General features: G+C 39.5%; 2 protein-coding genes and 3 non-coding genes across 6 annotated transcripts in view; 4 read left to right on the top strand and 1 right to left on the bottom strand.

The window, feature by feature from the left end:
- LOC147171642 (cell adhesion molecule 2-like) overlaps positions 1 to 2,136 on the bottom strand; it is a 135,438-nt gene extending 133,302 nt beyond the window's left edge. The window contains exon 1 of one of the 2 annotated variants that reach the window (XM_086079914.1): positions 1,825 to 2,136. The gene's annotated coding sequence lies outside the window, so the exon portion shown is untranslated. The remainder of the gene's footprint in view (positions 1 to 1,824) is intronic. The other variant, XM_086079913.1, reaches the window with a different exon arrangement.
- Positions 2,137 to 3,439: 1,303 nt separating this feature from the next.
- trnar-ucg (transfer RNA arginine (anticodon UCG)) lies at positions 3,440 to 3,512 on the top strand. The gene has a single exon. It is a non-coding gene; the product is annotated as a tRNA-Arg (tRNA).
- Positions 3,513 to 4,052: 540 nt separating this feature from the next.
- Positions 4,053 to 4,125, top strand: trnaq-uug (transfer RNA glutamine (anticodon UUG)). Its single transcript has one exon. It is a non-coding gene; the product is annotated as a tRNA-Gln (tRNA).
- Positions 4,126 to 11,414: 7,289 nt separating this feature from the next.
- Positions 11,415 to 11,487, top strand: trnaq-uug (transfer RNA glutamine (anticodon UUG)). Its single transcript has one exon. It is a non-coding gene; the product is annotated as a tRNA-Gln (tRNA).
- Positions 11,488 to 14,270: 2,783 nt separating this feature from the next.
- The window catches only part of gbe1b (glucan (1,4-alpha-), branching enzyme 1b), an 83,792-nt gene continuing 82,880 nt past the window's right edge, over positions 14,271 to 15,182 (top strand). The window contains exon 1 of the mRNA XM_086080044.1: positions 14,271 to 14,468. Within this exon, the coding sequence (XP_085936170.1) occupies positions 14,362 to 14,468 (107 nt within the window). The 5' untranslated portion in view covers positions 14,271 to 14,361. The remainder of the gene's footprint in view (positions 14,469 to 15,182) is intronic.

The following is a 15,182-nucleotide window of genomic DNA, read 5'->3' as shown; positions in this document are numbered from 1 at the left end:
AATAGTAACTAATCAACTCACTAACCAACTGATTAGCCAACTAATCGACCAACACTTCACTAACCCGTGACTAAGTCAACAGCCGAGTAACTCACGAACAGCCAACCAAACAAAATACTAAGGGCAAAACTAACTGACACGCTAATTGAACGGCTAAATGATTAAATTACCAACATGACCAACTAAGTGCACAGCCAAGTAATTCACTAACTAACTTACTGAGTCACTGGCCGACTAACTAACCAAAAAAAGACTAACCCATCAGCTATATAACCAACTGATGAATCAAGTACCTCACAATTCACTAGCTAGCCAACCAGGCAAACAAGTGACAAATTAACCAACATCTGACCAACCTACGAGTAACTAGGTCCACAACTGAGTAACTCACTAGCCAACTAACCAAACAACTGACACCTACTAACCAAGTGACTGAGTAACTGGCTAACTCAGTTGGGTTAGCACTCTGTTCAAGCAAAAAGGCCGCACTACTTGGCTGCAAGATTAAGCTGTCACAACTCGTCAGCACCTCCTCTGCAAAACGCCGGTCACGTTTCTTCGCTCCTCCTGACCATCTGCTCTCCTTGGTGACTTCCTTGTACGCTTCCTCCTCCTCCTTCCTGTCATATTTTACACAAATACGACGCTGGGCGCACAAAGGTAAAACTGCACAAGTGACACTCTGCCATTTTGTTTGGCAAGTCCACAAACACATTTTAGGTCATCCGGCAGGTGGAAGAAATCCTCGGAGAAATGCAATAACGTACTCACGTGTACAGTGGTCACTTGAGATACAAGTTTAATTCATTTATCTTTCCCTATTGAAATGAATGGAAATGGCATCAATCCATTACAACCCCCCGACCTCCCCAAGAAAATGTCATGTGTATTTTAATATCTATCTAGCAATCTAAAATGTGCTTTAGAAATTGACATAATCCAATCCAATTAAAAAGAATTAAGCTTTTTTTTTTAACACACTTTGTTCTTCAATACACAATTTGCTGCTCATTCTTGTGTGTGCACTTTGACCACCTGGGGGCAGTATGAAACAGACAAGGGGATACTGTATGAACTACAATAGTGTAAACTCCGCTCCTCTCTCAGATCCTTAGTACGGCAATAATATGAGTCATTCTTTGCAGAAGATAAAGAATATATGCCTATGAATACTGGAATATAATCTGTCTATGTGTCACTGTTTGTGTTCCGATATGCGTTGCTTAAAGGGTGACAACACCACTACATACAGTAAATGCTAACTGTTGGCCCGTGTGCATATGAAGTTTCCCTACAAATAAGAGCTTTCCCGTGATCTTGCACACCTTTGGACACACCTGTGGCCGCCATGTTCGAGGTTGACGCCTTGTTTTGATATTGACTGAATGGGAAAAACTTGATTGATAGCCCAAAAAAGGTGAACTACCGTGCGAGGAACATGTTCTCAGATACCCGGTCCATACATCTGTGTTTGTTCTAAACACTTTGTTGACTTAAATGCGGAACACATATTGTAGTACAAATCTCCTTTTTAATTGTTTACATATTTGTTCAGTACTCCTCAGTAACTGACTTGTAAAATACAAAGTTTACCGGTTATATATCGGTTGATTGTTGCCATATGTACACATACAAGTCACAAATGTAGGATTTTGCTAACGCCCACCATGCTAACTGCTGTCTGGCCTTGAGGCTAATTTCACACAAAGAAACAAGAAACATAAAAAGAAACATAAAAACTCCAAAGCTCTACTCAATAAATGAATAATCAATAGTTATCTAATAACATGACAAAAACATAAAAACTATATATAGTGTACTCACCAGAAATGCTGATTATTTTGAGATAAAATCCACTTCCTGTCTTTAAGCTAGCTGTAGCACCCATATATGCTGCTGTCAAAGTGCAGGATAAATCTTTTTCCAGACTGAAACAAGCCAGCCGTCAGCGGTGTTAGCCGATCTATCCTCACAATGGCCGTTTTTTCTTGGAAAGTCCATCCTGAAAAAAATAATTGTAATCATGTCCAGCACCTCCTCTGGATATCAACCTTCCATGCACAGTGCAAGACTAATTAGCTCAACAAATGAGAGGACTGAAGAATAGTGACATCACTTTTTAAGCAAGCCAGCAGGCCTTGTTTGGTCAATCTGAAATCTGATTGGTTAAAAAAAAAAAAAAAACTCAAAGTCATTGCTAATTGTGTGCTATGTGTCAAGGAACAGTATGGCCTTGAAGACCCTGGGCAGATTACATTGACGTGGCAGTTTATAATCTGAAATCTGATTGGACAAAAATAAAATATTTTGGAAAAAAAAGTAGTCATCTCATTAGAATAAATTTGTACTTTTTTTTTTTTTAAAGAAAAAAAATAATAATAAATTTGTACTTAAATCAAAGTTACATTATTACTGAGGAAATGTAAGGCCACTTTTCAAAGGTAGTTGTCTAATGAGAATGAAGTCCGATAAAAGTAGGAGTAAATACATTTCAAGCCATATTTTATGTGATGTCAACCACTAGAAAATGTTTATTTATTCTAACCACTAAATGTAATATAGAGAGTTGCTATAGTGTTTTATTTGATGAATAAATAGTAGCTTCTAGCAACATTACCTGAGTGTGCTTCATCTTGGTAGAGTCCATTCATCTCGACTTTTGCTCGTACTGTACAAGTTCCATATTTTATGTTTTTTTTTTTTTTTTTCACAATTTACAAATTTATATTGAGTGCCTGGCCTGTTGACATTCAGTTATTTCTCAACAGGCATCCGCACACTTCCTTTCTCCCGAGGCCGTCGTCTGGCCTCCACTTTGAGCGTATTAAGATGTCCGCTCGCCTCAGCTTTTTAGAATGACTAATGACTTCGACTCTCTTTGCAAACCGCTAAAAGACGACCGTAAAAAGAAAAGCCGAGTGATGCACCACTGCGCTGCGGTCAACATAACAACTTTTCCCCACAACTTCCATTAGCAGCCTTTTATTTGATGTGCGTTTTACAAACAGTTCAGACACAAATTTTGCCAAAGATCAGCAACTACATGTTTTTTTAGCCCAAGATTTTGTTTTTGAAACAAAAATTCTGGGCGTGAATTCACCATGCATCGGCGATGCATTATTCAGGCACGGATGAAAATTTGATCAAGGAAACATGATGACTGAGGTGCACGCAATTACAGGCCTTGCTCGCATCAAAGTGAACTAAAAGTGATATAAATAAGTGATGCCATGTAAGGAAATGCAAGTAAAGACTCCATTACAATCCGGATCATTGCTGTATAATCGTTGAACATGTCCAATAGGCAAAAACACGGGCAATTACTGATGGGCCCTGAAATTTCCAAGAGCCACTAAAGTCTAAAGAGAGAAAGAAAAAATGTTGGGGTTCAAAATGTCTTTTGCTTATTTCAGCAACAACAACAAACAGAAGGTCATGTGACTGCGTGGCCTAATGGACAAGGCGTCTGACTTCGGATCAGAAGATTGAGGGTTCGAGTCCCTCCGTAGTTGTGTCCTGAAGTGACCATAGATGAATCTTTGTAGCCTATGAAAATGTTAGGACTGGACAACCCTCGTTAGCTAATCTGGCTGAACTTGCCCACCATACAATTTTACCAAAATAATGGCACTAGCTGTGCAAAGCTAGACTCTTTAGTTTAGCGGGCACAACCCTCGTTAGCTAATCTGGCTAATTTGCCCACCTTGCTATCATTTTACAAAAATGTTGGCACTCTGAGTGCATAGTTGGCCTCGTTATTTAGCGAGCTAACCAGATAACAAGTAGGGCTCACGTTATTAGCATACTGTTAGCATTTTTGTTAACAAGCTAGCTAAATTTAAACATAGTTTTGTCTGTCAGAATTGCGGATTATTGCTGTATAATCGTTCATGTGCAGGATCGGATTAACCAATAGGCAAACACTGGCAATTATCGATGACATTTCCAGGAGCCACTAAAGTTGAAAAAGAAAAAATGGCTTTAGTCAAAATCTTTTGCTTAAGAAAACAATTGTTTGTTTGTTTATTTTTCCGGCAACAAAACAGTCATGTGACTGCGTGGTCTAATGGACAAGGCGTCTGACTTTGGATCAGAAGATTGAGGGTTCAAGTCCCTTCGTAGTTGTGTCCTGAAGTGACCATAGATACATTTTTGTAGCCTATGAAAATGTTAGGACAGGACATCCCACGTTAGCTAATCTGGCTAATTTGCCCACCATAACATAATTTTACCAAAATATTGGCACTAGCAGTTCATAGCTAGCCTCATTAATTTAGCGGGCGCAACCCTCTTTAGCTAATCTGGCTAACTTGCCCACCTTGCCATCATTTTACAAAAATGTTGGCATAGTTGGCCTCGTTATCTTAGCGGGCTAACCAGATAGCAAGTAGCGCTTACGTTATTTGCATAATGTTAGCATTCTTGTTAACAAGCTAAGAAACCCAGTGCATCTAGCTAGCCTCGGTCGCTCGGCTGGATAAGCTTAAACATAATTGTGTCCGTCAGTATTCAAATGACCGTGGGCAAACGCATAGCCTTATCCAGTCCACAGCCTGCATTGATCCGTTTTAGTTGCCGCGTAAACTGCAGCATTTGTAATTGCTCTTATTGTTTTACAACGTACCCCACACCAGCACAGGTGTTCCATTACCATTTGTTGTTCCCTCCATTTAAACAAAAACATCTGTTTCGAGGTGAATATGCCTTTGGAGCTAATGGGTATTTCACCTCCAGGATCTATTAGCACGGGGTGCTACCGACCTGCTGGGTCTCAAACGGCGCAGCTAATTTTAGACGACTCCTTTCCTTGTGCGACTAACAAGGTGAAGCACAAAAGCCTGCATCAATATATTATGCATAAAAGAGCGTTTGCGCGTGTGTTTGTGCATGTGGCAGTGGCTCTGTTGAAACATTCCATTTTCCGTTGTTCCTGTGGCAAAAAAAAGTTCTATTCAATTTACAGGTAGCTACCGGTATATTTGTTTTCTTCAGGAAAAAAACCCACACTGTTTCATTGTATACTACATGTATGGAATGTAAATTGTTGTTTTTTTTTACCTCACTTTTGTAAACAAAAAAGGCAATTTAGTAACAGCTAAATTCTTCAGGAGGAATTTCACAAGCACAGAGAGGCTCCAATTTACAAAGAGAGTACGTTCGAGAGCGTACTCTGCGTTCATTATTCTGAGAAACGGCCTATCTTGACTTGGAATTTGGTCTATTTAGAGAGAAATGTGCTGTTTTCCTACACATGATCGAACATCCACCTACTTAGTAAATGAGCTATTTCAACAACCCACACGTGGAAAGATAATACGTCGGATTCATCAACCCGATCTATGTCATCGGGATGTTTGCTGCAATTACAAGCAGCACCCCAAGCAGAGCGTGATGAACACCTCAGGATTTTAAAAGTGTTTGTTTGCGGCCACCGCCACCTCATTGTGTGGACATAGCTGTCTTAAGTCTACTGATTAGCAAAAATGGTCCTGATGTTATAGGAGAGACCGGGGCTAGTTGTATCATGGGTAAGTTGTCACATTGCAATTTTCTTCTCCACCAGGGGGCGCAACAAAAAAGTGTAATAGCACTAGTTTTCTTTGTCTAAATGGTCAGGGGTTGTGGACTGTCTGAGAGGAGAATAGCACATTGTGAGCAGAGATGAGTGGCAGTTATCTGTTTTGCACATACCCAAAGTGAAAATTTTCAACTTCATATATTTTGAAACAGGCGTCGTACATAGACAAATTCTAGCAGCAAATCATGTGGACTCGTTAGAAGAGAGATTCAGGCATCTTGTCATGCCTCAGTCACCGCTCTGTTTTAAGCTAACTTTAAACCAGAGCAAATATTAGCCAACATGGTAGTTTGGGGCAACTTGTCTCAGTCATTTTGGGGTTTGTTGTCACATATGCAAAGAAGGGGCCAACAAAAAAATGCACTTCTGGTAACTCTGATGCGTCTGAAGAGTGAGGAAATTAGTTTGCCAGGTTTTGTTTCATTGTTTAAAAATGGATTTTCCAGTTGTTGGAACTACAGTATGTCCACATGTCAGGACTGGTTTAAATTTCACGATGAAACAACCATTCATTAACCAAAATGCTTTAATTCAATTTAATCTCAAATTTCCAGTTTAAAAAAAAGCAAAACAGGCATTTAAAGCTGAGAGCTATGACCTCCATGCCAGCAGTTCCTAAGGACTTTAATCTATTCCATTATATTTTATGTTAAATTTTATGTTTGCTCAATGACTATGGTTCAAATTTTCAAGATCTATGATAAACAATTTCTCTGGCTGTAAAACCAAAAAAACAGGAGAACAAGGATAATTTTGTCCTTGTTTTATTAGTTGCAAAATCCAACGTGACATCTTACCCCATATAGTGTGACAACTTACCCATTGGTGGGGCAACATGTCACATGTTCACTCCTTCTATTTGATGGCCTATAACTCTGCACTGACACAAAGTATGAAAATGACATGAATACAAAAAAATATACCTAAGACTCTGGTCTTTCGTATGGTATACATTTTTGTTTATATATGATGTATTGATTCCAAGAAATATATAAAAGTATAAAAGGGATACAACTAGCCCCGGTCTCCCCTACGGGTCATATCACCACCAGCGCTTGACATTTACTTGACGGCCTGAAAATGCATTTTAAGGGCCAGAAAAATGAACTGCAGTCTTCTGTATGACTCAAATGTTGAACGAGTCACATACGGTACGAGCGCGAGTCACGTCAGGGCAGGTGTGACTTATCCCCGGCAGCATTTCCTCTTTTTAAAGAGATTCGGCGACCGCCCGGTCTAATGTCTCTCATCATATGAGGCGGCTCCTCGCGTCGGTCTCGGTCTCCCTTTCCCGAGACTCCTCCATCCTTGAAATTGAAGACTGGAAGCGAACTTATCACCTCTCATTAGCATCATCCGCCGTCTCACACGGCGTTAACCTTTTCACTTAACGGTGTTCACGCCGAGTCGGCGGCTCTCTTTCACATGAATTATGACTGGTAATATTTCAGCACACTGATCCCCGACATCCAATTTGATCCCGCGAAGAAGGAAGCCGCCTGTATTGTGTCTGCGTCCGACCTACTGGACCTAATTCAATTAAAATACATTTCCATTTTGAGGTTTAGCAGAAGATGAGCTGCTTGACTTTTAGATGGAGTCAGTGAGGTTGTCAAACATCACACGACTGACTTTTGGCCGTGACATTTGGTAAATAAGTCGTGTTATTTGTGCTCAGTCAACTTCAATTCGTCAACCATCAGCGTGAAATATGGTCGGATTATTTTTTTCGCCTCTTGTTTGTTTGCCCATTATTGTTTCCTTGCAGGGTCCTTGGAAGAAAACAAACTCTTTCACGGGCACCACCAGCTGTCAAATTGTCTTTTGCAAAAATACTTTTCAAAAGTGACTCTGCTTCTTTTCTGTTCATTGTGCGAATTGCTCATTTGTCCGTGATTATGAAACCCTTTCAAAGTGAGGTAAACACGACATACTTTCAAGGAGATAAGAGATATTATGCGCATTTTTCCCAATTAAAGCGAAAAAAGTATTGAAAAGATGTCTGTGACATTACCAGAACAATAAGACTTTTAAAATGTGTTTTCTTTCTCCAATACACTGCACTCCTAGCACGTAGCATAGTTTTGGAATTTTCATTATAGTTAGTTTTTTAATTAAATTTTAGTTTTAATTAATTTTGAGAGCGGGTTGTTTTTTTATTAGTTTTCTTTTTTTTTTAATGCCTTGCTTTAGTTTAGTTGTTATTAGTTTTTGTATTAGTTTTAGGTTTTATATTATTTTATTTTATTTTGTATATTTCTTATGGGCAAGATTTTAAAAAAATCATTACTGTAAGTATTATGTAGTAAAAACTCAACCAAAAAATGTTTTTTAACGTTTTTTAAGAACAACAATCCGCAAAATGCCTTGCTTTACTTTAGTATTTATTAGTTTTAATATTCGTTTTTATTTTGTGTATCTATTATGGGCAAGATTTTTTTTTAATCATCACTGTAAGTATTATGTAGCAAAAACTCAACAAAACATTATTTAAAAAAAAATTTTTTAACCAACAATCCACAAAATGCCTTGCTTTAGTTTAGTTTTATTATTAGTTTTAGGTTTTATTTTAATTTGTGTATTTCTTATGGGCAGAATTTTTAAAAATGATCAGGTATTATGTAGTAAAAACTCAACAAAAATAGTATTTTAAAACATTTTTAAAAACAGCAAATCAAATACAGGTAATGCATGTGTAACAGTCCACAGACTTTGATGTACCGAATACGGCTTTCTAAAATCCAATGCATTCACAACATTGACCAATTAAGTGACAAAAGCAGGGGAGCCATAACAAACACGCACACTCGTTGCTCCATCTGGTGGTGCTTTTTCAATGGCTGCCGGTAAATGACGTTGCTTTTAGGCGACACGCAGTAAAAGGACCACAACTCCCAGCCAACTCTTCGACTTTCCTTTTTCGGGCTAACGGCCGTGCTGTATAATTGAAATAAATACATTAAAAATAAAGGCTCAAACAAAGATGACAACAAACAACATTTTCACTCTCATTATAATTATCTGTCATTAGTTTAATATATGTAAAATGTAGTTTTGGTTGGTTTTATATATTTTTTAAAGCATTTTTATTTTTGTTAACAAAGATGTTTGATTAAATTTCAGTTGCAGTTATTTTGTTAGATTTCGTTCACTACAATAACCTTGGTATGTAGTGAACCTTCGCAATTTGTGGCAATATGGACCAAACCCTACCGCAAACAGCAAATTCAAGATTGGGACACCCTCCAAAAAAAGAGTAATAATTCCCTATAATGGCCACAAGAAGGCGGTAAAGCACTTTTTCCCGCTATAAGACATGGCTATGTCCTGACTAAATGAAGCCCCTCCCCTTCACTTCAACGTGCCATATTTTACATTAGACATGGCTTGAGCCTGCACAATTCAAAAACATTTAATAAGTGTGTTTTTCAGCGAGTAATGGAGGAATTCACAAATGCCAAACTACCAACATGGTTTACTGTGCATGTATTGCAGTGGCTTGAAAATTGATTTAATTTCCTACTGTAGGGGGCACCCTGGAGCAAGAAGCCAATTGTTCCTTTCCGCTGCTTTAACAATGAAATCAATCAGCACTCCGGCGGAGTGTTTTCATAAAGTGTTCCAGTAAGTAAAACATCCATTGCCAAATGTTCTAAGCAGATAACACTGATTATTCTACTTGATTGTTGAATAAATGTTTCAGCCGCTGCGCTACCAATCCACCCCGCCCCCCCCCCACCCCCCGCACCTTTAATCTTTAGTGTCCGCCGACTCGCTTGACTTAATCCGCCTTCATCTTGTCACACCAGGAAGAAAATCTCAGGCTGGGTTGCACTAAAGTGCTTTTTGATGAATAATTACAGATATCGTTTTTCTTCGTCATCTTCATTACAACGCACGATATCCATAAAGACCGAAGGAGACATGTTTTTGCATCCGGCTTCCTTCAAAGCGCGTACATTTCCATGGCAACTCCTTTCTGATTGTGTTTTAAAATGTGCATCTTTTTTGTGAACACTGGGAATGCACACACGTTGTTTTCCAGCTTTGCTTTACAGACATTATCTAAACTCTTCAGAATGAATAAATTACTAAAAGAGAGGCATCTCGGGGGGGGCGGGACACAGAAACAAATTTTTCTCGGGGTGAAACTGGGGTGAACATGCGAGCAGGGACGGGGAGAGAATTTGATTCAAGCGCCCGAGCGCCAATGTGGAATCTGCTTTGAATGGTCTTGTATTATGCAACATCGCTTTTGGATTTGGGCGCTGGCAGGGCTGTCAATTTGAGTGCCAGGCAACCCGTGGAAAAAAAAGACATCATTACAGAAAAACAACTGGACTGTGTACTGCTGCGTCCTGTGGCTATGCCTTAGTTTCTATATTACTATAATAAATACATGTACAAATCAAAATCAAAATCAAATACTCGTTAGCAGTAACATTCTAAAATAAAACAAATATTCTGAAGTAACCAAAAAAATAATACAGCGTTAAAAATTGCATACTTCCTACTACCCTCACGTTTTGTAAAAAGAAAAAGAAAACAATGGCTTTTGTCAAATTTTCCTCCATTTTATTTTATTTTTCTGCTTATGAAAACGTTTGTTTGTTTGTTTTTCCAGCAAAAAAAAATAAGTCACATGTCTGTGTAGCCTAATGGACAAGGCGTCTGACTTCGGGTCATAAGATTGAGGGTCCGAGTCCCTCCGTAGTTGTGTCCTGAGGTGACCATAGATGAATTTTTGTAGCCTATGAAAATGTTAGGACAGGACAACCATCGTTAGCTCATCTGGCTAAGATTGCCCACCATAACATAATTTTACCAAAATATTGGCACTAGCAGTGCATAGCTAGCCTCATTAGCTTAGCGGGCACAACCTGCGTTAGCTAATCTGGCTAATTTGCCCACCTTGCTATCATTTTTACAAAAATATTGGCACTAGCAGTGCATAGTTGGCCTCGTTATCTTAGCGAGCTAACCAGATAACAAGTAGGGCTTACGTTATTAGCATAATGCAGCATTTTTGTTAACAAGCTAAGAAACCCAGTGCATCAGGCTAGCCTCGGTCGCTCAGCTGGCTAAACTTAAACGTAGTCAGTATTGTGGATTATTGCTGTACAGTCGTTGCTCATGCGCAGGATCGGATTTGCCAATAGGCAAACACGGGCAATTATCCAGGGGGCCCTGAAGTTTCCAGAAGCCACTAAAGTCAATAAAGAAAGAAATGGCTTTTGTCCCCAAAAAATGTTTGCTTATGAAAACAATTGTTTGTTTATTTTTCCAGCAAAGATAACAGTCACCTACCTGACTTCGTGGCCTAATGGATCGGAAGGTTGAGGGTTCAAGTCCCTTCGTAGTTGTGTCCTGAAGAGACGATAGATAAAATTTTGTAGCCTATGAAAATGTAAGGTCAGGACAACTCTCATTAGCTAATCTGGCTAATTTGCCTACCTTGCTATCATTTTACAAAAATGTTGGCATAGTTGGCCTCGTTATCTTAGCGAGCTAACCAGATAACAAGTAGGGCTTACGTTATTACCATACTGTTAACCCTAACCCTAACCCATTTTTGTCAACAAGTTTAGAAACCCAGTGCAACTAGCTAGCCTCGGTCGCTCAGATGGCTAATCTTAAACATACTTTTGTCTGTCAGTATTGTGGATTATTGCTGTATAATCGTTGCTTATGTGCAGAAAACACTGGCAATTATCGATGGGCCCTGAAATTTCCAGGAGCCACTAAAGTCGAAAAAGAAAAAAATGGCTTTAGTCAAAAAAAGTCTGCGTATGAAAACAATTGTTTGTTTGTTTTTCCAGCAACAAGACAGTCATGTGACTGCGTGGCCTAATGGACAAGGCGTCTGACTTTGAATCAGAAGATTGAGGGTTCGAGTCCCTTCGTAGTTGTGTCCTGAAGTGAATTTTTTAAAAGAGTGCATAAAAGAGAAAATATCTACAGTTGATACTGTTGTTGCATTTAATAAAACAAGCTAAAGGGCTAACTAAATACAACTGACATGTCTACAGTTATACATTGTTAGCTATATGAATATAGGCTATTACTGCTAGTTTGAACCAATTGTAATCGCACCATCTGTGGTCAAGGAAAAACAGCCGCTGGTGCAATTTCAATTGCTTTGTTAAACAAAGGTAACAAAATAAGAACACGCACTTAGTTACTAACGTCCTGATATTTGCCACAACAATGTTGTATAACGTGAGGATGGTGACTTGAAGTGGACAAAATTAATATCAGAAATTTAGTGTATCCCCCTTAAGCCCCTCCAGCATTTTATTTGATACAAAAAATATTTGTAAATTATATTGTCAGCCCCCTTTTGTATTTGTACTGGAGCTGTGCCTGCATGCACCTCACATGCATATATTGTATTAATATAAGCATGAAGCTTAAAAATGCATGTAAATAATTAAATAAAAATGCGGTCGCTAATTTGTGGATTTCATCTCAATAACAAATTAATCTTCCCATAAGGAGCATCCATTAAAATAAATGAACATAGCAGCAGCACTCATGAAAGGTCATCCAAGTTGCCGACCCTAAAACTAAATTGACTTTCCCCCCTTCACGCCCTTGTAAAGGTGATGTTATTTACACAGGTGACATCTATTGACATAGCCTTCAGGGGCAGACGTTGTGTGTGTGTTTTGTACTCCAAACAGATGCTTCCCTGTAATGACACTCGCTTTGTGCTTTGCCCCGCAGTGGTCAAAAAACTTTCATTCGGTGACAAGGACGACACTTTTATGAGCGCCGCTGTTCCTTCGTTTCAGAAACATTTAATCTACTTGATTGCAAGGTTAACACCCCCTCCCACCCCCACCCACCCTCACACCCCCATAACAACCAAGTCCATTAAGTGAGCTGTGTCACTTATGTGATTGGGAGATAAAGCCTATTACAACCGGGGACATCGGCATTGCAAAGGACGAATGCAGAAAGAAACGACTTTTTTTCTTTCTTTCTCTTTTTTATTTTATTTTATTTTTTACAGTGGATGCCAGGTAGAGGTGGCAAATCCAGGTCCAGAAAGTCAAAACCCTGCCACAGTTTGGCTTTAGCCCTTTGTGCTAGCTAGCGAGCTCCCTAGCAGGTAACCGAGCACCGGGGAGCTAGCTAGGGAGCTCGCTAGCTAGCACCTGGGACTAAAGCCAAAATGTGGCATGGTTTTTATTTTTTGAACCTGGATTTGACACCTCTGTTCATTAGAAGGACAACAAAATTGTGAAGAAAGAGTTTTCTTTCTGATGCAGATGATTCTTCGCTGATGTCAAACTGCAGCAATATAGCGCCAACTAGTGCCAAGGAGAACTTACTCAAAGTCAGATATTTTGCCTTAAGCATTGGTGGCTGCTTTTGGGAACTTATTATCAACCCAATAATGACATCCGGTATCGGTACCAAATGCACAGGCAGCCACTGCATAAATTTGACCAATTGAATATTAAAATCAAACTCTTATAGTTCTGATTTGAAACTAAAATTAAATTATGGAGAAAAAAAAAGATTTTTTTTGTGTTGGATAAAGTATGCCAATACCTCTAACAGTAGCATTCCATTAGCAGAGTTTGCAAATCCAGGTCCACAAAGTGAAAACCCTACCACAGTTTGGCTTTAGCCCCCTTGTACTAGCTAGCTAGCTCCCTAGCAGGTAAGCGAGCACTCGGGGAGCTCGCTAGGGAGGTCGCTAGCTAGCACCTAACTAAAGCCAAACTGTGGCAGGGTTTTTACTTTTTTAACCTGGATTTGCCACCTCTGAGTGACATAGGCGCCCCCTGGGTCACCTGGGGGTCACTAGGGACGTGTTTTCAGTATGCATTCTTGTTTTGGGTGTTCGAGAAGGGAATTCCGTGCTGTTAAGCAATACCTCTGGCGGTTGAGAGGGATGTACTCAAAATCTAATGCTAGTTTAAAACCGTACTTTGAAGCCTTAACACAACTTTGGAACCCTAACCCGACATTGAAACCTATTAACCCCGACTTTGAAACCTTAACCCCACCTTATAACCCCAATGCTATTTAAAACCATAATTTGATAATATTTGACCTATTACAGCAAACACACACTGTTAGTGGCATCCACTGGAGCAGTGGGCTGCTTAAAAGCGCCAGCCTTGCTCAAGGACACCGCAACAGTGTGTCAGGGGGTTGGGTCTTGAACAGCTGACAATCTAAACCACTTGGCCCATGTCATTTCTTCTTTTGAGAAACTCGGATCATCAGCTTATTTATTATATTCATGATCAACTTGTGCACATAACTTATTGAACTCCTTCCAAACTTTTTTATATGAATATTTTTGATAACCCTTTGTGATTATGTTCTTCAAATAAATCATCCAGAGAGAATGACTCAAACCATGAGGTCACCAGGCTGCCTAAAACCACGTTAAAATGAAAATAATGCATTTAGGATTCTCATTTCTTGACATTGTGAAAGAGAATTACATTTAAATAGATTTATAAATATTAATGACTTTAAAATATCCGTCTGAGTCATGGACCACTGACGTAGCAAGTGGCTGGCTGACATGTTGTCATCTTGGCAGGCGTGACAGTCGCACTCGGCAATGTTCGATTAAACTCGGCTCGTCCCGTTGGTAAACACAGCCGCGTGCTGTGATAGGAGGACGGACTTGGTTCACTGCCTGTCACCGCCAGCCCCACAAAAGTCACCCGTGATATGCATTCCTGCTCTTTGTTCGCACACACAGCGAGCGGAGGAAAGAGCGGGGCTCGGTGCTCGATTACTCAGGTCTCGGGATGGAAACCATGGCGGTGCGGGAGGATAATGTTACCATTCCTAAGTTCGACACTCTCCTCCAAATGGACCCGTACCTTAAACCCTACGTCAAGGACTTCAAGCGGAGGTAAATGCTTCCCGAATGGCGCTTTGGTGCAGAAAAAAAAATCTGCGCTGACTATCACGCGCTGAGGTCAATGCTTTGCATGTGTACCTTTGGACCCCATAACTACACAATCTCAAGCTAAAAAAAAAAAAAGAGCCAAGTTTGCAACACCTCAAGTTCCCCTGCATTTACGTGTGACCTTTTAATGACATTGTGGCTCCTATTAGTCGAGCTTAGACTACAACATTTTGAAGATGTAGTACTCGCCTTGGCTTGCGTGACCAGATGAGACACGACAACAACACAAAATTAGTCGCAAACTCGCGCTGTTTTGACAGTTGGGAGTTCTGAGCATGCGCAGGTTTGTCAGACCTTGACAGGTGACGTCGACACTCGACATTGCGTCATCAAGTAGAGCCAGGCATCATGGCCGTTGTCCTTCACTTATATTCATGATATAATAAATACATTTTAAAGTTAATACATTTCAATGATTGTTTTATATTTAGTGTATTCTTAACAAAATGTCAATTCATTCTTTATAACAATTTTTAACCCAAAATAATATTTAAAAACAAAACCAGTCAGTGAAATCACGACACTCTAGCAACGCCTCCTCTCAAACAGTTTTGCTCTATAATTAATGTGATAACTTCATTATTTTTCATGAACAATTAATACCTTTAAAACACGTTTCCACTTCCTGTCGACTGAAGATGACATCACCTATGCTGA

This window comes from Leptonotus elevatus, chromosome 7 (genome assembly GCF_054856555.1).
Source record: "Leptonotus elevatus isolate MCC_2025b chromosome 7, RoL_Lele_1.0, whole genome shotgun sequence".
Taxonomy (NCBI): Eukaryota; Metazoa; Chordata; class Actinopteri; order Syngnathiformes; family Syngnathidae; genus Leptonotus; species Leptonotus elevatus.
The sequence above is the reverse complement of the archived record's forward strand: the minus strand, read 5'-3'. Positions and strand labels throughout refer to the sequence as shown.